The sequence below is a fragment of the Mauremys reevesii genome, linkage group 13 (assembly GCF_016161935.1).
Source record: "Mauremys reevesii isolate NIE-2019 linkage group 13, ASM1616193v1, whole genome shotgun sequence".
NCBI classification, from domain to species: domain Eukaryota; kingdom Metazoa; phylum Chordata; order Testudines; family Geoemydidae; genus Mauremys; species Mauremys reevesii.
Window position 1 is genome coordinate 18,662,007 of NC_052635.1, and position 21,686 is coordinate 18,683,692.

At 51.1% G+C, this 21,686-nt stretch overlaps 1 protein-coding gene across 5 annotated transcripts in view; it reads left to right on the forward strand.

Moving 5' to 3' along the window:
• Window positions 1–20,525, forward strand: part of LOC120381110 (rho GTPase-activating protein 39-like) — a 120,035-nt gene extending 99,510 nt beyond the window's left edge. For all 5 annotated transcript variants that reach the window (XM_039499200.1, XM_039499202.1, XM_039499203.1 and 2 more), the window contains exons 6-10: window positions 13,468–13,541; window positions 14,984–15,183; window positions 17,015–17,106; window positions 18,661–18,830; window positions 19,181–20,525. In XM_039499200.1, coding sequence (XP_039355134.1) covers window positions 13,468–13,541; window positions 14,984–15,183; window positions 17,015–17,106; window positions 18,661–18,830; window positions 19,181–19,375 — 731 coding nt within the window. In that variant the 3' untranslated portion in view covers window positions 19,376–20,525. The remainder of the gene's footprint in view (window positions 1–13,467; window positions 13,542–14,983; window positions 15,184–17,014; window positions 17,107–18,660; window positions 18,831–19,180) is intronic.
• The last annotated feature ends 1,161 nt before the right edge of the window (window positions 20,526–21,686 follow it).

A 21,686-nucleotide genomic window follows, 5' to 3' on the forward strand; every position in this document is an offset into this window, starting at 1 on the left:
AGCCCTCATTCTGGTGTCCATGTGATGGAAGGTGGGGGTGAGTTCCTGATCAAGGAATGTGGCCTTTCGCATCTGAAAGTTCTGCAGCCATTGCTAGTCATCCCAAACCTGCATTATGATGCAATCCCAGCAATCAATGCTCATTTCTTGGGCCCAGAAGCGGCACTCCACCATCTACAGCTGCTCTGTGAACACCACCAACAATTCTGAGTTGGTTTTCATTATGTTCCACAACAAGGAATCGGCACGTTCCCTCACTGATTCGATTCTTCTTATGGCTCTGCAAATATTGGAGGATTGTGTGTGCACGTCTTGTGCTTCCAGCGCTCATGACAATAGTGTAGAGCTGTGCAAGTTCCATGCTGCTATCAGAGATGGCGGATAGCAAGGGAGGTCGTGTGGGTTCATGGGATTTTTAAAGAAGGCATGAAAATTATGGGATATGGATGACATTATGCAATGGAGACAGCTGCATGCTGGGAACTTGACCCCTTTCTCCAAGTCACCCTGCACGACTTGTTCCTGCCCCGCCATGCATTGGCAGATCTTCCCAAGACAGCGCTCTGGATAGTGATGAGCTGCATGCTGGAAAACGTACTCATGGTGCACCACACTGTACATCGATACAAGCACTCCTGGTGAGCACACGCAAGGAGCCAAGTACGTACACACACAAGCGATGTACTCACTGGGGCAGCTTGATGCTGACATAACTTGCATTGGCTCAAGTTTGTAGTGGAGACATGGCCTAGGTGAAAGTGACAGCAGTTTATGTTCCTACTTATCTAAGGCCTGGTCTACACTGGGGGTGGGGGGGATCGACCTAAGATACGCAACTTCAGCTACGAGAATAGCGTAGCTGAAGTCGACGTATCTTAGTTTGACTTACCTCACGTCACGGGGTCGATTGCCGCGGCTCCCTCGTCCACTTTGCTTCTGCCTCTCACTGAGCTGGAGTTCAGCAGTCGACAGGAGAGCGATCAGGGATCGATTTATCACATCTACACTACATGCAATAAATCGATCCTTGATAGATCGATCACTACCCGCCGATCCGGCAGGTAGTGTAGACATACCCTTAGTGTCTTGAAAATGAGACAACAGTCTCCTAAGTTTCTTAGGCTGTCCTTCAAACTTTGAAAACTAGTAGATCTCATCCCCTCCCTCTTCGTTTTTATTCATAGACTGGACGAAAAAGACCAGCTTTCCTACTTTTTCAACTCCCAGGCAATTTCTCAATTTTGAATTAGTCCAAATGAAGAAAATATTCTTTCTAATCAGCACCAGAGGCTGCACTCTGAAGAATATTGTCCCTTCTTCCCCCAGTCTCCTGCTTTGACACCAGTGTTGCTCCTTTCTGGTCACTCATTCTGCTCCTTCTACCTTGTTACTCAACTCCCCCGCCTCACCCAACTCCTAGCCCATCCCTACCCCCAGCAAAACAAGAGAACTAACAACAATCCAAGACTTTATCTGCTCATGTAACCCACATGCTTCTTGTGCAGTATATTTTATATGATTAGAGACAGAGGAGGCGGCTGTCGAGAAGTGAATGGGTTTCTGTGTGTTTGTCTCTCTGTCTGTGTACAAAGAGACAGGGTAAGTTCACTTAAGACAAGTACCTAGAACCATCCAGAAGCAAGGGCTCGCAATTACTGGGTAGATCAGTATTTTCCATAGTGGGTGGAGTCAGAAATAGTCATAATCCAAGAACTGAGCCACTCAGAGCTCAGGGAGGGAGAAGCTGTAAAACAGGAGCGTGAGACCCTTGCCCCCCGCCTCCCCAGGTGGGCTCTGTGGATGATCCTGATGAGGTACATGATGGTGCCTCCTGGAGTCAGAGGCTGAGTCCCACCACCTGTGATGACTTAGCACAGCCCTGAGTCCCCCACAGGATCAAGCTCTTAGTACAGCACATGACCTATTGTGCCATATTTATAAACCTTGACCTCAAAAGTTCAATGTTTTTCCCTTGAGTCTTTCTTTATGTAGAAAAGAAGCCTTTAACTCAGCATTTTTGGTTAGAGGCTCATGGATTCAGCATATATTATTAAATTGCCCTAAGAGATTATAATAAATTTAGGCCTTAACATGTTTTGTATTAGATTGAGATTTCATTTTAAACAAGTTTATTTTTTAAAAGAACAAATTGTTATAATTTGAACAACAAAATCAAAAAAAATCTGATTTCAATAAAAAATAGGTTGGTCTTTTTTTGTCAAAAAATCCATTGATATTTATCTGCCCTGTTTCCAGCTTTTCTCCACAGTGATGAGATCTGGAAGTGTGGTGTTTGAACGCAAGCAGAGAGTTCCTTATGCTCACATGATCTACAGAGTGGAGGATAGATTCACACAGAGATTTTCAAAGCTGGCAACACTTAAGCCCTTCCCTGGGTATATATTGCAGTGAGACCGCCCCTTCAATGGGTGCCTTTGTGTATACTCAGGAATGTGGCTTTGGGGTAGGGATGTCACAGGGGGACTGGCCCCTCTCAGAGGGACCGTTAGCATATATCTGATTCCCTGCTGCCCACCTGGGCCTTATAGAGGGTTAGACAGCAGCAGCGGAAGGACTGTTAACCCATGGACCTCTCTCCACCCTGGGAGGTAAGGGACAGAAATACAAGAGCTGCTGGAAAGGTTCCTGAAGGAAGCAGCTGGGAGCCCAGAAACACAGGCCCCAGAAGGAGACTGCAGGCCAAGGGACTTTATTTCAAGTTTATCTTGACTTAATAAAGTAGGACCCCAGCAGGGGAATTTCTTCATATATCTTTGGACTATATGGGCTTTGTAAGGGGCACTGAGAGAAGGGAAACTGAGTCACCGGGCTGCAGAGTCACACATAGCCAGCAGGGGATTCTACAAGGCAGGTACATCCTTTTACAAGGGGTCAGGAGTGCTTTGCAGATAGGCAGAGGCATGCTAGAGGCACTTGATATTTTCCCTTTCTTCTTTAAAAGGAAACAAAGTACATGAGAAATCAGTGCACCACTGCAGGGTTTGGGAAAGGAGTGAATCAAACTTTTTGTAAAATTCCAGGAGAGGAGAGTTGCTTGGCTTTGTTAGAGAAACATAATTAGCATTGTATTTCTGCTATTGATTTTTTCATTAGCTACAAATGAGACACATTGAAGTACACCACCAAACAGTGGTATAACTGGAAATACAGCCAGAGATCTCAGGCCTTGTCCAGGCTGGGAATTTTGCACTAGTGCAAGTCTTTTTACACTAGTGCTTTCTATCAATGTATAGGCAGGCTCTTCCTTGGAAGGAAAAAGATGTTGTTAAGTCTCTCATACAAAAGACATTCTAACAGTGCTAGATTACAAACTGACATCCTTAAGATCTAATCCCACAGAGAAACACCTGAACACCATCCGGCTTCCATGTTAGCACAGATGTTCTCCATGTCATGGTTCTAAGTCCACAGCACTCACTGCATTTTTGTTGTCATTTTGTTGTCAAGTTTTCATGCCATGTCTGAGAAGATCTGTTCCTTCTCTCCTCTGGACGTTAGCTGGGTGTAAAAGGGCAGCTTCTTTAATGGGAGGGGGCGTTTCCTTCTTTTGGCTTGTGTTGTTGGGTTGGCATGGGGGAAATAGGAAAACCGGGCTTTTCTCTCACTTCCAGGGCCACTAGCACTATTCTGTTTGTAAAATAGCCATTGCTAGTGTGATGCTTAGGGATGGATTTACCTGGATTTCATACAGGCTCACAATGTGCTCAGGCAGTGGAAGAAGGTTTATCTTGAAGTTTAGCCCTTGAAAGTTTTGTAGCTCCAAGTCTGGAGGGAGGCTGTTCAGTCCCATGTCAGAGGTATCAGGGAGCCCAGTTCACCTTAAGCTGTCTGTGATTTGATTTGTCATGTGTTCAGATTCAGCAGCAACAGACTTACTCCCTTTACATACTGACTGCACTGAATAAGCTGGGCTTTCGTACAGTTTTGCTTTCCAGCATTTTGAAGCTAGCATCAGAGTTTCACCATCAGATCCACTTGATGCTTTCTGTTAGAGAGTCTCTTCCCCAGCTCACCCAGTGAAGTCTGCCTCTCATTCGGTTGTTTTCTGCATGGCCCTGCTAGACTTCTCTGAATCGGAGGGAGCAGTGAATACTGCATTGTTGGCAGCAAGATGACACAGGAGCCTGGGGGCTCTATGAAAGCAGGGTAGCTCCATTTTGGTTTTGCTTGTGGTTACGGTGCTTTTCAGTGGACATCTTCTCTAGTAAGTTTGTCTGTGTTCCTACACCAGTCCAGTCAGTGTATCTCAGTAGGAAAAGGCTTGCCACCTCCCTAAGATCCTATATGCTCTTAATTCCTTGTTTTGCTGACAGCGTGAATGACAACACAGAGTCTGGAAGCTACATTCCATTGAAATCCCCGAGTTTAGACTCTCTTGTTTATAGTAGTGGTGATGTCACTGTCACAAGTCTGCTGTTCAGATTCCTCAAGATCTCAGTGGAGGAGGGGTGGCTTAAATCCCACTGGTAATTACGTTCCACTGGTAATTACAGCCTCTTCTGGAATATCATTTTTTTTTTAAAGTTTTAGCAAATTATTCAGGGTGAAAACTTACCAGGTCATCAAGTTCATCCTCATCTGGATACCCAACAGCCAAAAGGCACAGCAGCAATACAAACTTGCACGTGTCTTATCTGTTTTATGTGGGAAGGATTTTTTCTTCCTCAGCAGACTGGGAGTTCTTTAGTGTTGTTTTTAAAACTGTTATGTGAATTATTGTCTCATGTATTTTAGTTGTGTACTGTTGTGTAGAACAATTAAGAGCCACAAATATAGAGCTGCTGCTCATAGCTCCATAGTTAAGAGTGTTTATGTGAAGCAGGGACTTGCTTGGGTTTTTAAGAAATTCAGAGTATCTGCTCTGCAGTCTTACTCCCATTTACTGAAGGAGCTGAGATTGGCAAGTTTTAAGGGAATCAGATGGCTGATAAGTTGAGAAGCATGTTTGTGGTTCTGTTGTTAAGATGCTGTGCTGGGTTTGCAACACTTCTTCAGGCATTAGTTGTATATTGACAAAGCTTAGAAGCTGCAAACTTACCCTATGTCTGAATTTACCATAGAATATCAGGGTTGGAAGGGACCTCAGGAGGTCATCTAGTCCAACCCCTTGCTCAAAGCAGGGCCAATCCCCAGACAGATTTCTAAATGGCCCCTTCAAGGATTGAATTTACAAGCCTGGGTTTAGCAGGCTAATGCTCAAACCACTGCGCTATCATGGCAGGGGGTGAGGAAAAGCTAGGGTAAAGAAGGAAAGACCGAGAGAGGTATAGTCTAAAAAACAAAGTGTTTGTTAAATCATCCGTACAATCTAGAGTGACAGAGTGACCAGCTGCCCAAGCTGTACAGTGATCAAAGCCCCAAGAGTTTCTCAGTGTAATATGCAAATAGGTAAGCACCTCCAAGTCCATATATGCATTCACCACAGATCTCACCTCCCACAGCATTGTCAGTTCAACATCTCTCTCCCTTCCAACTACCTGAGATGTTATAGAGGCCCTAGACTCCTTCCCTTTCCCAGCATGCCTTGCCAAAAGGAGATTGACAGCCAGGCTTCCCTTTCCTCAGATAGACTACTAAGGCAAGCCTGCTTGGCCCCCTGTCCTGGGTCCACCCTCAAGGATACAACTGCCTGGGGTTGGCTTCCTGTTTTTACTTCTCCCTGAAATCTAACTACCCCAGATTGTTAGCTCTGGGGGAAACGGGAGCTTTGACCCACATGTCTCAGAACTCTAGCCCCAAGGTTCTGACAATCAAAGGACTAGAAGGTTTGAGCATTGGCCTGCTAAACCCAGGGTTGTGAGTTCAATCCTTGAGGGGGCCATTTAGGGACCTGGGGTTAAAAAAAAAAAAAAACTATCTGAGGATTTGTCCTGCTTTGAGCAGGGGGTTGGCCTAGATGATCTCCTGAGGTCCCTTCCAACCCTGATATTCTATGAACAGATCAAACATTGGCTTGATTTGTCATGCAAGGCTCTTCCTTATCCCCAAGGACAGCTTGCTGTCCATGGAGGCCTCATCCTAATAATTTGAAATTGGATTAAGCCCTGACGCAAGAAGCTTAATCTCTCCTCCAGAAACTTTATCAGTATCCATTAACTTTGGATATTCTTATTATCTATGTAAATGTCCTTTCCTTTGAATCTTGCTAATTTCTTAGCCTCAAAGACATCCTCTGGCAGTGAGTTCCATCGTCAAATTAGAGATAGGGAGAAAAGGTATTACTTACAGGCAGTTTTGAATTTGTCACCTTTTCATTTCATTGAATGAAATTGTTCTTGTCTTATGAGCCAAGTCACAATCTACTGTCTCCTATTTTATATACTGGATGCCACCACACTGTGAGGTGGATACATTGTAACAACATATGTGCAATATGGCTCAATTAGCATCACTGGGGGACCCTTAGCTCTCGTACACTTAAATGCTCAACTCTAACGCTGCATTAACAGAGCTTTTGCATTTAATTAATTTTTTGCTTCAAAATTTCCTTGGGGATGGAAATTCTGAGATAGTGACCTCCTCCCATGTGGCTCGAGGAAGAAGGCATGAGACTGGGCTGGGACTCCATTTCTCATTGTATTTCCCAGTCCATGTTCTTATAGTGTTTCATTTCCAGCTGCTGATTTCAAACCACAGAACCTAGCCAGGAGGACATTTTTCTTTCAGCCTTGTGCTGGAGAATTTAGTTTGGCTGCTGGGTGAATGTCTGTACGGGCATGCAGGAGAGAGTGATTGCACGTTTCTCTTGGCCTCTGTGAAGTGTCTGTCTATTTATTATATTTTTGGCAAGGCTGCCCTCTATTTAATTCTCAGCCAGAGAGGTTTCAGTTGCTCTAAGAGGCACAGGTCACAGAGCTCAGAAATTGTGACGGGGTCACCTAAATTATACGATGAATGAAAGCTGTAATACAGTGTGTTTGATTTAAAAAACCCAAGTGTTTTGAGCTCTGAAGCAAGCTTTGGACATCGCAGGGAATCAAATGGGCAGATCTGTACACACCTTTAAAGTAAACAATTAGGGTCTGTCTTGAAATGAAACAAAAGCCCAGCAGTTTTGGATCAGTAATCAGCGTTCAGTCAGTGCAGATCTCTCTCTCTGCATTGTGCTGGGGATTAGCTGTGTGAAAACTGCCTGCACTATGCAGCCTCTTTCCCCTCTGTGCTAGCTGATTGTAGGGCAAATCAAACAGCCATTTCCTGGGGGGGTGGGGGAGGGGGCTCGGTTTCTTGTTAAAGCTCCTAAGGAGCCGAGCTGTGCTGTGACAATATTTCCTTACACTAGAACCTCAGAGTTAGGAACACCAGAGTTACGAACAGACCAGGCAACCACACACCTCATTTGGAACTGAAGTACATATCAGGCAGCAGCAGAGACCAAAAAAGAAAAAAAAGAGTAGAGTACTGTTTTAAATGTAAACTACTAAAAAATAAAGGAAAGTTTATAAAAAAAAATCTGACAAGGAAAGGACACGGTTTCCGTACTTGTTTCGTTTAAATTAAGATGGTTAAAAGCAGCATTTTTCTTCCACATAGTAAAATTTCAAAGCTGTGTTAAGTCAATGTTCAGTTGTAAACTTTTGAAAGAACAACCATAACGTTTTGTTCAGAGCTATGAAAAACCTCCAGTCCCAAGGTGTTCATAGCTCTGGGGTTCTACTGTATTTCATAGAGCCTATGCAAGTCTGATGTGAGCTGCACTCTGCACCCTCCTATCTCCCACACATGGGGACGGTCAAAGGCAAGGCCATAGCCAAGACCTCTCTCCAGGTGTCCTTGGATTTGGCTAAGAGAAGAGAAGGGAGCTGCTCCCCCTTGAATTCACTGGCCTTTCCTCTCCCTTTTTGGAGTTGTGCATTATGCCACATGGAACCCAGAACCTTAGGTAGGGGGTTGGGAACATCAGCATGTACCCTGAGTGCATGACAGCACCACCTCTCTCCCCAGTCAGACAATGATTGCTGTCCATGCGGGGGGAATGCTGGATGGACGGGAATCCACCACCTTGCCCCATCACAATAAAATTACATGCATCCATCCTAGCTTGGGGAGTTTAGGGTCTTTGCAGATTGATCAGCTTTGGTACTCCAGGGAGGCCAGACTCCAGCTAAGGCATTAGAGTTCTGATTCATTTAGGCTGGGTGGCAACCCCAGTGGGGACCGCCAGGACACTGGCCCTTCTGGACCACTTGAGCCTACCACCAGCGGCAGGGGGTTCCCTCCAGGGCCAGCTACTCGGTGCACCGGTCCTGGTCCCCACGCCAATGCTCCTCCATGTGGGAAGCTACAGTGTCCAGACCACCTGCACCTTTGCCGAGCAAGAGACCAGAGAAACCAGCACCAAGTCCAGTGCCGCCCCAAGGTCAGCTGTCCCAGTCCGAGCCAGAAGCCCCTCCCTCGGGGGAGGGGGACCAAGGGGACCAGAAGGAGGAAGCCGAGCAGCTGCTGACATCCTCATCCCTGGATGAAGCAGTGGCAGGCACAGCGGTATCAGGTCCTCTGCCAGTAGACCACAGAGCCCACCAAGAGCTGCTGCGTAAGGGTTGCTCATAACTTGGGGTTGCAGGCCAAGGAGACGGTGGAGCAGGAGGACCCCGTGGTGGACATCCTGAGCCCAGAGGGTCCATCCAGAATAGCGCTTCCGCTCATTAAGACCATACAGTCGAACTATAAGACTATATGGCAGACCCCAGCCTCCAGCACTCCAACAGCCAAAGGTGTGGAATGCAAGTACTTTGCCCCGTCAAAGGGGTACGACTTCTTGTTTTGCCACCCAAGCCCATGTTCCCTGGTAGTCTCAGCGGTAAATGAGAGAGCACCATGGGCAACAGGCCCCGGCCCCCAAGGCCAAGGAAGCGAAGCACCTGGACCTGTTTGGCAGGAAGGTGTATTCCTCAGGGGGCCTCCAGTTGAGGATTGCTAATCAACAGGCCATCTTCAACAGGCATAACTTCAACTCCTGGGCGGCAGTGGGGAAGTTTAAAGACAACCTCCCGCAGGGTTCCCAACAGGAGTTCATGGCGCTGGTGGTCAAAGGCAAGGCCATAGCCAAGACCTCTCTCCAGGTGTCCTTGGATTTGGCGGATGCGGTGGCCAGGACAGTAGCGTCTGGCATGGTCATACGATGCTCGGCGTGGCTTCAGGAGTCAGGTCTGCCGCCTGAGGTCCAGAACTCACTCCAGGACCTCCCCTTCAAAGGGTCTGGGCTCTTTTCGGACCAAGCGGACACAAAGCTACATAACCTCAAGGACTCGAGGGCTACACTGAAGTCGCTGGGTATGCACACCTCAGTGACTCAGAGGAAGCCGCCTCCTCAGCGCCACTACCAGCCTTGTCCTAGGCATGAGCCCTACCGCAGGCGAAGCGGGAATAACAGGAGGCGACGTAATAATAACAATAGCTCCAATAGGCCGGACCAGAGCCAAGGCCAACATAAGTCCCAGCCTGGCCCTAAACCAGGCTTTTGAAGGTGCACTCTAGGACAGCATACCAGACCAATCACCGGATCCATCCCCTTGTTTCCTGAACCGCCTGTCCCGTTTCTCCCGTGCGTGGTCCAGCATTACGTCAGACCATTGGGAGTTACGCACGTATGAAGTGGATACATGTTGCAGTTCTCCCTGCCTACCCCCTAACCCCTTCCCCATCCCTCTTCAGGGACCCCTCTGACGAGCACCTCCTGGAAAAGGAGGTTCGCACGCTCCTAGAGTAGAACAGTAGAGATGGTACCGAAAGACCTAAGGGGGAAAGGGTTCTACTCCCAATACTTCCTCATTCCCAAGGCCAAAGGAGGCCTTTGACCCATTCTAGACCTGCGCAGGCTCAACAAGTTCCTGGTCAAGGCCTGGTTCCGCATGGTCTCTCTGGGCATCATCATCCCTTCACTGGATCTAGGGGACTGGTACGCTGCCCTCGACATGAAGGACGCCTACTTTCATATCGCCATCCACCCAGCGCATCGCCAAGTCCTGCGTTTCACTGTGATCCAGGGACATTACCAGTTCACGGTTCTCCCGTTTGGCCTAGTAGCGGCACCTTGGGTGTTCACAAAATGCATGGCGGTGGTGGCGGCCTTCTTATGGTGGCAGAGGGTTTGAGTTTACCCGTACCTCGATGACTGGCTCCTGGCGGGCGGTCTGAAGAGGAGGTTCGGTCCCATGTGCAAGTGGCCCTGAGGCTATTCCTCATGCTGGGGCTCCTGGTCAACGTCCCTAAGTCCACCCTCATTCCAACGCCTTCCACCAGGGGTTTTCAGGGGGCTCGGTGTTCTCCCACCCAATGGTGGGGCAGTTCCTTAAAGGACTGGAGAGGGTGTTCCCTTACTCACGCCCCCGTCCCTCCATGGAATCTCAACTTAGTCCTTTCTAAGCTCATGGGGCCCCTGTTTGAGCCCCTCGCTACCTGCTCCCTCCTCCACCTTTCCTGGAAGGTGGCATTCTTGGTAGCCATCACCTTGGCCAGAAGGGTATCTGAGCTGAGGGCACTCACCTCGGAGCCACCATATACAGTGTTTCATAAAGACAAGGTGCAGCTCCATCCGCACCCCAAGTTCCTCCCAAAGGTGGTCTCACAATTCCATCTAGGCCAGGACATTTGTCTGCCAGTGTTTTTTCCCAAACCCCATGTGGACCTGAGTCACCACAGCCTGCACACCCTGGATGTCCGTCAAGCGTTAGCGTTCTGCTTGGAGCACACCGAGCCCTTTCATAAATCCATGCAGCTGTTCATGGCCGTGGCTGAGAGGATGAGAGACCTCCCGGTGTTGGCGCAGCGAATCTCCTCCTGGATTACAGACTCCATTCTGGTGTGTTATGACCTTGCAGGTGTTCCGGCCCCGGCGGTCATGGCCCACTCAACCAGGGTGCAAGCAGCTTCAGCAGCTTTCCTGGCACAGGTCCCGATCCAGGAGATCTGCAGAGCAGCCACCTGTATATGGTCAACCAAAGTTTCTGGCTTGGCTTTGCTCCTGCCCTGTGGTTTATCAGTCTGTTTTAGTTCTATAATAAACATTTGTACCTGTACCTCCATGAGCCGGGTCTTGCTGCCTGTGCCCATCAGCTCCTTTTGCAGGATTGAAAGTCCCAGCATATAAGACTAGTGCCTGTAAAATCAAGTAAAGCAGAAAGTCTAAGATCCAGAGGCCTCTGATTTCAAGTAAACATATGAAGGTTTCCCTTCCCGTCTTTAACCAATGTAATCCTAGCATTGATATTCCAGGCCATGTGTCACTTGCTAGGAAGATTGCAGGAGGCCTTCATGTCTAAGGCTTGATCTACACTAGGACCTTAGTCAGTATAACTAAGTTGCTCAGGGGTATGGAAAATCCACACCCCAAGCAATGTTACACTGCCCTAACTCCCACGGAACTAGGTCAACAGGAGGGCTTCTCCTGTCCACGGAGCTACCACCTCTTGGGGAAGTGGAGTACCTGCACCGATGGGAGAAGCCCTCCTGTCTGTGGAGATAACATCTTCACTGAAGTGCTACAGCGGCGCAGCTGGCCACTGCAGCCTTATAAGTGTAGACAAGCCCTCTGATGCTGCTAAATTACACTGAGTTTTTGAAATGACAGTTCTTGACTTATGGCGCCTTGAGGCACATTCCATACAAGCCATCTTGGTCTGTCCCCGGTGGGTCTGCTCCTTGCTCCTTGGCTCAGTGCACTGTAATCACTGCTTCATTAGTTACTGGTGCTCAGGAGATCCTGCCTACCCAATGAGCCATTCTGTGAATTTCACCTCGCTGCTTGGGAGTTGATTGTGAGCAAATGGTGAACACTTGCATGTTTATTTGCTGTTTGAAATTATTCACTCATTTCTCCATTTCTTGGTCTTTGGCAAATGGTACTTTGTGCATACTTGAAATTTGAAGTTCATATTTGAAATGTTGGGTCATATGAAATTTGGGTTACATAAGAGTCAGGCATTGTTTCTGTACCTGACTGGATGAATTATGTAGCTAACCAATAAAAGTTTGAACTTCAAATTGCATCTTCACGTGTAAAATCCACACTTTGCAGTTTGCATGTTGTTTGCTAGTTTTGCAATTCTCTTTCTGTGAATGTTTGAGTTCAGAATTCACATCTGGAGATTCTTTGCACCAGTAAAGTTTGTTTACTAGAATATTTGCAGAAAATAAAGATCAGTGGGGCATGCAGCAGATTAAAACAACAAATGAATACTCAGGGTGGTTTTATTCCGTCCAGTGTTTATGCAGCTCTAAGGATTCACACAGTAAAAATCCTTTTGATGTTTGTGTCATGTAACTTTCCTGGGTTAAATTAATCAATGAACAATATCGTCTTCCCCAAATGCCCTGGATGATTCTTTGTTAGGCAGACGGAGTTAGGAGAAGCCAGTTACAAAATGGCTCCTTTTTGTCTGTTGACAATATAAATATATATTTCTAGCCCACGCCCCCTTCTGTAAACAAACCCTCTGCTCCACGGCTCGGGCCTCGGAGCCAGCTCCCAGGGCTGAGCGATAATGAAACTGGAGTCATTAGTGCATGTGCTGACTCAGTTGGGTTCCCAGCTCTTTATCCTGGTGAAAAGAGACGTGAAGGCAAGAACCAGGGGCAAGGGAAGGGAACTCTCCCTCTGCATGTAGATGATGCTTGTTCTTCATCGAGGGCTCAGGCTAAGGAAAGGTTTGTTCTTTGGGCAGGGCCCTCTGCCCAGCCTCTGCATTGGCCAGCTCCGTGCGCCCTGCCAGTGATACATGCCCAGGGCGCTTACCCTACATCTGACTCGGAGAATGAGCTGTGTTTGCAGAAGTTCCCTTGACAGGGTGCACGTATGGTCAGAGTGCACCAGACTCAGCTAGGCTGGTGCCTGCTGATGGGGATGTGGAGCCAGACACTTACGCTCTTCTGGGTGCACATAGTGTGTTCAGATGATCAAAGCAGTTGTGCAGCAGGATGGCAATTAGTGCTTGGAGCATTGGGAGCCCTCAGCGGTGAGATGCAAGGTTCAGATCCGGGTGCTTTGAGCCAGAACACAGAGCACCACGAGCCCCAGAGACTGAACTTCTAATGGCACTGCCAGCAGGCTAGGACTGCCATGCTGCTCGCGGAGCCAGGAGGGTACAGGGCACTGGGCTGAACCCAGGGCAGTGGCACTAGACTGCGCCCAGGTTATTCGGCTAGGAGCAGCTGTTAAAAGAAATGCAGAGGGCTCTTGCAACACACCTGCAGCACTTGAGGGAGGACTCGTTAATTTTGGTGTCCAGTAAGGGAACGGTGCCCCTTCAGACTCGTATCTCAGGGAAAGTAGGGGGAGGTTTTGGGGTGTTTTGCAAGTACAGGTTCCTGCCCTTCCTGGGGTGCAGAGCCCAGCTCTTTGGCCCTACCAAGAGAACCCCCAGCACCCAGTATTCGTGGTGACAGCATTTTTCCTCTGGGGGTCTGGCAGTGCATTGGGACTGACTGGCATGTCTCTCTCTCCCCTAGGTTTGGCCATCAGCACGTATGCCAGGTTCTGTTACCGGAAGCTGCAGAAGGTGGCGGTTACTGGGGGCAAGAAGGTGAGGCATCTACTGTGCCCAGGACGCTTTGCTCTAACATCTCACGTAGCCTTCTCCAGCACCCGCGGTCTCCAGCACACCAGGCACTAATGGGTTCCTTCAGGTCCCCGGGCTCCTGTCCTGTGTTAGAGGTGGGAACCGGGCTGCAGGGGGTGAGGGGATTCACAGCCACACAGTGGGTGAGGCCTGACTCCCAGACTCTGTTCCCCACCACTGACAGCTCATGTGGGGCTGGCAGCTGCATTTCCCCGCAAGCAGGCGTGGGTCTCATTTTAAACATTCCTGGAAGGGGGAGGGCCAGGAACAGCCCACTTCCTCTCCTCCCCTCCCCCCCCCACGGAGCGCCATGCTTGTCATGCAGCCTGCCCTCAAGCAGCACCTGTCCTGAGGAATGGATCCCAGAGAGGATGGATTTTGTCACATTTCCCTGGGAGTCTCTGCGCAGTGAGGGCTCCGTGGAGAGGGAGGAGGAGCTGACCCATCCGTCCGGTGGTAGCAGGGGCCCAGCCCCCTGGCAGGACAGGAAATGTACCAGTACGTGTTCCACACAGCTCCAGACGGAGCTCTGTCTGTGGCACTCCAGGCAGTCAGAGGGATGTTTCCAAACTATTCTTTTACCCCTCCTCAACCTTGGAGGCTAGAGGTGGTTTGATTTCCCCCTTTGCCATGTGAAATTAATAGAAGTTGAGCCAGTAAAAGATATTACCTCACCCACCTTGTCTATCTCATGTGAAATTAAGTCAGTTTCTTTGTCAACATTCTCCAGAAACCATCGGTTTTGGGTGTCCAGCTAGAGCTATCTGGAGCCTGATTTTCAGAGGTGCCCAGTGCCTCTGAAAATCAGGCTTCTACATGGCGAAAGATGGACACACAAAGATCCCCTGGAAATGGAGATCGCCTGGAATTCGCCTCTGCGTTGGGAATGTTTGTTTTCCCATGTTCCATTGCCAAGAGGTATTTGAATGAAATAGCTGCTGTAATGAATGTGTGCCCCCTGCTGGCCCTGCAGCAGCACCTGTTCACAGCCCATCCCCAGAACGGGGCTCATGCCTGCTGCTGCCCCGACACTGTGGATCCTGGCAGGGATGCAGGGAAAGCAGGAATATTTCCCAAATAGAAAAGATCAGAACATGGCAACAGAACCAGAAAGTAACACTAGAGCCACCCCCAAATCTCTCCGACCCACAGCCAGCAGCCTCCCCACTCTCCTGGGGCCTAACACGTTCAAGCTCCTGGTCCTTGCACATGCCCTTTGCATAATGGGGATTCTGTTGCAGTGAGGACTTCCTGTAAGCACATGGCCCTGGGACCATCTGGTTATCTTCCACGTGAGCCATGGCCTGCATGCCATAGGGCTGCTCACTGCCTCTGCCTGCACGTGGCTGATCTCCCAGAGGTGCGACATTATAGCATGAGTTCATAGATATTTTCTGTGCCCTCAGGGCCTCCGTAAACCAACGACAGAGGAGATAACACACGCCAGAAATGCCATTGTGACACCATCGCTGTTTGGCAGCTCTCTGGAGGAAATCATGTCACGGCAGCAGAACATGTATCCGGGGAACAAGCTGCCTTGGGTACAGATACAGCTGTCTCAGCAAGTCCTGGCCCTGGGGGGAGAACAGACTGAAGGAATATTCAGGTGAGCTTTAGGGATGGTGTCTATTTGGCTGAGTAGACTAGAACTCTGGCTCCATCCACATTTCAGACCAGTCAGAATGGGGTGTACAAGCAGAAGCTGTCCCTGTCCCACCCAAAACCACACTCACACAATCAGCAGAAAGTCACCTCTCCAGTACTACAGACCCATCTAAACCTCTGGCTGCCACACCATAATGGTTCCCTTGCACCAGCTGTCCCAACCCTGGCACTCTGCCTGGGGCTTCCTCCGACCTCTCTTCTCTGCAGCTGGGGTAACGAGCCGCCTGCACCAGTGAGTCAGCAGAACCCTGCTATTCCAGCAGGATCAGCCTCACTCACAGAGATGTGTTTCAGGAACATGCTGCCAGCAGTCCCCCAAAGGGGCACTGGTCCCTTAGCATGCGTCACAGGAGATGTTTTCTTCTGCAGACACACTCTGAATGATTTGAGCTGCTTGGGACAGTGGGTGAATCTCAAGAGCGCCTGGCACAGTGTTACGCTTTCAGTTGATGAAGTAATTGTGGTTCGACTGCTCTGGGAGTGAGGCAGAGCCTGGGATGGCCAGGCAGACATTCGGGCAAAGATCATCCTGTCCCAGCAGCACTAGTGAGGCTTGGCAGGGGCCTGGGGTGGTATCATGCTGGCTCTACAAGGTGTGTTCTGTCCAGCCGAGTCTAGAGATGCCATGTGTCACTGCCCTGAGCCACACAAAATCCTGGCAGAGGGAGCGCGATACTAACAGCAAATTCTTCTGGCACAAAACTTGGGCTGAAGTTCGGCAAAGCACCATAATTCTTGTGTCTCACTGGACAGTGTAATCCACAGGAAAGGCCTCTGCAGGAAAGCCTAAAATAGATCTTGTAGACAGACTGAAGCTGGTGCCAGCCTTGCTATATGGATGAACTTGCACATCCCTGGGAGGGAAGGGGGGCGGAGCTTCTGGGTGCTTGTATTCCTGTTTCCATGTTGTTGCTGAAGGTAACAGCAGGGACCTGCAAGGAGGCCTTGCACCCTGAACCCCAGGAGGGATTTCGCTGGCCAGTCACTGGGGTAGCTGTAGCTTCCATGCTCAGCACTTTAACATCGGTTAACTAAGCATCTGGCAGTGACCTTAGCACAGTGGCCCTAATCATTGCTTCTTCCTCAGGTATGGCAAGTGATGAACAATTTGAAAGCAGTTACTGGTAATTACCAAACTATGGATCTCCCTAAATAGCCTCTATGCAAAGGCAGATTGCAGGGCCACGTAAAATACTCCCTAGCTGTTACATGTGATTACAAATCACTGAACTCATGCAGACTAGTTCAGCACATAGGACACTTCAGTCTTGATGGTGAGTAGGACTTTGCAAATTCAGCTCCCATGTGAGCGTGTAAGAAAGGGGAGATTTAATGAGGTTGTAAGCTAAGTTCTGTAAATGTATGGTTAAGAACTGTGGTGGAGTCCCACACGTCAATTACCCCATTAAAATACTGACCTGGCCTGAAAGAAGCTTTCAGAGTCACTGCATCCCCCAGACCAGATGGTACTCTGTACCATCAGACCGATCTACTGCTGGAAGCGTGGCATCAGGAAACTAGCAGCTCGGACTGGGAGAGACTGGCAGGGGGGTTTCTGAAGGGCCATTTGAAGTTGACTTGGATAAGAAACAGCAAAGTCTTGCTGAGTAAATGTTTCTGTGAGTGTTGCTAGCCTGCAAATTCAGCTCTGCAGGGCTCCTCCCAGTGAGAGTCTCACACCCATGTCTGCTCTCTTCCTCCGCCAAGGCGGCTTGCTCTGCAGTTCATTTGGACTCCAAGTCCGGTTGCTGTATTTCTGGGTTTGCTTTCAGAGTACCTGGTGACATTGATGAAGTCAACGCATTGAAACTGCAGGTGGATCAGTGGAGGATCCCCAACAACCTCAGTGATCCCAATATACCAGGTATGAGGACTGGATAGTCCAGAATAACGTGTGCAGTGTGCTTCCAAGGCAAAGCTTCCAAGGTGGGCAGATGCAGGACCCTGTGCTCAGGCGCTGCGGACACGGCTGGGTGGGGGGCAGGCGCAGGACCCCGCACGCGGGCGCTGCGGACGCGGCTGGGTGGGGGGCAGGCGCAGGACCCCGCACGCGGGCGCTGCGGACGCGGCTGGGTGGGGGGCAGGCGCAGGACCCCGCACGCGGGCGCTGCGGACGCGGCTGGGTGGGGGGCAGGCGCAGGACCCGCGACGCGGCGCTGCGGACGCGGCTCGGTGGGGCAGGCGCAGGACCCGCGACGCGGCGCTGCGGACGCGGCTGGGTGGGGCAGGCGCAGGACCCGCGACGCGGCGCTGCGCGGACGCGGCTGGGTGGGGGCAGGCGCGCTGCGGACGCGCTGGGGGCAGGCAGGACCGCGACGCGGCGCTGCGGACGCGGCTGGGTGGGGGGCAGGCGCAGGACCCCGCACGCGGGCGCTGCGGACGCGGCTTGGTGGGGGGCAGGCGCAGGACCACGCACGCTGGCGCTGCGGACGCGGCTGGGTGGGGGGCAGGCGCAGGACCCCGCACGCGGGCGCTGCGGACGCGGCTGGGTGGGGGGCAGGCGCAGGACCCCGCACGCGGGTGCTGCAGACACAGCTGTCCTTAGGAGCAGCATTTTGATTCTTGTCTTTCTGCTTTTCTCCCAGATGTCACACCTGGTAGTTTCCAAACCCAAGCACAATCTGCCCCCAGCCACCCCACCTCAGGGTCTGATCTTGTCAGAGATCGCCAGCGAGGCAGTGCTGAGCCTGGCAGGTCCTTGGAACAGAGAACAGGAAGGGACTCCTGGGTCCCTGACTCCAGTCCCTACTTTTGCAGGCGACCACATGATATAATTTTGGAGGAAAGACACCAATGAGCATTGAGCTGCTCAAGTGATTCAGTAGGTGGCACTTTCCGCTCCACAGAATAACTGAGGAGGTTCTTTGGCTGGTGTCAGCTGGGTACTGAGAGGCAGGCGCTCGGAGATCAAATCAGAATTCCCTTGTGGTCAGCAATATTGTCAGCCCCACAAATCATGAGGCTGGCTTCAGTGTAAGCAGGGCAGAGTCCTGGTTCTTGGCTTTCTGCTGGCTGAGCCCTTAGGCCATACACGTTCAAGCTGTTCTCTGCAACCAGGAGGCCAGACTCATTTTAAGTGAGAGTTGCTCTGCTGCAGGCTCCTGACTCAGCAGCTGGGGCTTTAAGAACAACATCAAACATTGTGAGACGCAATGAAATCAAAAGAGTTGGAAACGCTGGGGCAGCAAAGATCCTGTGTTACTTTCACCAGGGTAGCTCTGGGCAAATTCCCACTCGAGTCATTCTACTGTGCCCGCAGCGCCCTTGCGGTTTGTCAGCATGACCCAGGGTCGGCCTGGTTGTGCTGCTGTGTCCTGTCAGGCTGCAGGAGATTACGGAGTGTAACTCATGTCCTGGCTGGGGTACGCGTGTTGGCCTGTTTTCATGCCCCTCTCCCCCGTTCTGCCTTCCCTCCCAGCCTCCCTGCTCAAGCTGTGGTACCGGGAGCTGGAGGAGCCCGTCATCCCCCAGCAGTTCTACAAAGAGTGCATCAGCAACTACGAGAACCCCGCCGCCGCCGTGGCTGTGGTGCAGCTTCTGCCAGAGCTCAACCGACTGGTCCTGTGTTACCTCATCCACTTCCTGCAGGTGAGCACCCCTCCCGCTGCCCCCCTCCCCAGCCGTGTGCTGGGGGCTTTGGCTCTGGGAGTCTTGCCTCTTTTTTCATGAGCAGAATGTGTTAATTCCCAGCCCGGTTTGACATGGAGCAGGGCTGGTCCCTCCCAAGCCCCAAGGGTCGCCCTGTGAAGTCCTCTGACCCCGGTGAGGCTCCCATCCCCCGGCCCCACATGCATGCTGCAGGATTTCGATGTTGAGAAGCATTGTCTGCAGCCTCATGCTCCAGCTGACCCCCCAGAGCGAGGCCTGGTTCCATGGGCCTGGCTGCTTCCCACCTTTGCCCCATTGTTCTGGCTGAATCTCCTCCTCTCACCTCACAGATCTTTGCTCAACCGTCTAATGTGGGCAAGACGAAGATGGATGTGAATAACCTGGCCATGGTGATGGCCCCAAACTGCCTGCGCTGTCAGTCCGACGACCCCCGGGTCATCTTCGAGAACACCCGCAAGGAGATGTCCTTCCTGCGCATGCTCATTGTGCACTTGGACACTAGCTTCATCAGAGGGGTTGTGTGAGGGTCTGGCCTCCTAGGGCTGCGGGGAGGAGAGCACGAGGGCTGGTCCCCCCAAGGACTTGTCACCAGAGACAGCACGAGGGTGCAGAATGCCCGCTCCAGGCTCTGGTTCCCGGCTCTAGGATTTCTACCATCGTGCCTGTTGTCGCATCAGCATCAGTGTAAACGGGGGGAGCGTGGGAGGGCTCAGGGCTCGCAGGCAGAGTGGCTGGCCAGTGCTAGGGAGTCTGGAGTGTGGTGCTGGCTCTGTCGGGCCATGCTTAGTGCTGTCACCCAGGGGCTCCTATGTCACTGGGAGTGGGGAAGCTGCTGCACCAGCCACTTCAAATCAGGGTTGCAAGCTGGAGCAGAGGCTTCCGCCAGGGAACTGGTTAGGACTGTGGGTCTGACACCCTTATTGATGTGCCTTAGTGCGAAGGATGGGTGACTGGGGCTCAGGAGACATGGTCAGGGCGGGGCTCTCATGTCCCTTCCCTTCTCGCCTCTGCCATAAGGAGGCAATAAGGGCTGTTTCCATTGCAGGAACACCCCAGGTAACCCACGGTCTGCTTCCCCTCTGCCTGGCAGCGTCTGCAGAGACACCTGGCCCCCTAGGGCTGTTTCGTGCTGACTTAATCCTGCTTGAACAGCCAGGAGAGACTCCCCAAGTATGGGGAACTCCCTGGGGTCATAGGACCACCCCTTCTCAATCTCCTGGGATGAGGTGAAAGATGTCAGGGGTCTTCTGTGTTTGGCCAGTCCCCCCAGAATGGCCATGGAGGTCTTTGGCGCTGGTATATGACAAGCAGCAGCTCACTGGCCTGTGTGTCAGAGAACTAGAAAGGTGGCGGATTGCCACCCTGGACTTGCACCACGCGCCACTCCTCCAGGCTGGAAGACCGACGCGCTCTCTAGTGGGTGGGGAGGACGCTTACTGGTAACAAGCGATCGCTAGGGTTGTCCTAGGAGGCGTGAGAGGGCTTGCTACACCAAGCCCTATGCTCTGTCTGCCATGGCCCTGAGCCAGGAGTTACCCCTGCATTCTGCCCACTGCGTCCCCATTACCGCCAAGGCAGCGTGCTGCGTAAGCTGTTAAACCAGAAAAGCAAGCCAGAGCACCTGGTGTGTTTCAGAGCCTTGCCAGTGAGGAGGCTGGCTGGCTGGGGTGGTCTCCGAAACCACCCCAGCCAGCCAGTGGTGGTGACAAATACAGTCAGCCACAAATACAGTGGCTGACTGTATTTGTTAGTGCCATAAATGCTCTGGGCTTGCTTTGGGCCAGCGAGAGTGGTGAGCCGCAGCGAGGAGGGGGTGTCTTTCTGAGGCTGCTTAATGGGAGCATGTGGGTTTCCCCTTGGCCTCCAGCCAGTCACACATTCCTTCGCAGACTGTAACTCCTGATTACGTGGTGTCCAGTGCTGCGACTGTTCTTTTTTAAGCAGTTTCTCTACCAGTGGCAGGCCTGTTATGGGCCAGATCTCTGAGCCTTGTGGTTGTTTGTACAGCACTACACCCGCCAGTGGTATCCAAAGCCATATTCACTCTTGTGCCTGCAGATTCCCCTTGTCCCAGCCGTATAGGTGCCGAATACAAGGCAGCCTTCTCCTAACAGTAAACCATTTGTGAGCCAGAGCTGCATTGGGCTAACTTCCAGCTGGCAGATGCATTTAAAGGCTACTCTCTGCTCATGGCTGAGCAGAGGTTTCAGACAGTCGGTGCGACACGTACAGGGAGCTCAGAACACTTGTAGCTTATGAAGTTGATGAGTCAGGGAGCCCTGGGGTGCAAGATCTTAAGCCAGAGTTTGGCCTGTGCCCTGTAGAACCAGGGGCCAAGGTGCTTCTCCTTGTACCAGATGCGAGGTGCTGGTATACTGGGTCAGGAAAGCCCTGCTCCTCTGGTCACAACTGATCAGGCTGTCCTGGGTGCCAGAAAGGGTTCAGGGAGGGGCTGCTTCCCAATCTCACCCCGCTGCAGAGCTAGGAAGCAAGTCAGCTCCTCTGGCTTCCACAAGAGAGTGTCGAATTTATGCAGCTGCTTCCACCCTGAATGGTCCCTGCAGTTCAGGTGCCAGCCCTGGGTCACTGGGAAATTGAAATTGTTAAACAGTGCTCAGGGTGTCACATCCTCACCCCAAATTAGCTGGAATGTTTGCTCATGCTTGGCTCAGGATCCCCTTTCATTGGGTTGTAGATACACACCTGTCCCAGGGCTGTCAACTGCAGCTAACAACATTGTGGACAATGATTCAGATTCTTCCTTGCCCTTCGGTGTAGCAGATAGATATTTGCTGCTGTCTAGATCAACGCTTTTTGCCAGGGCTGTAAAATAGG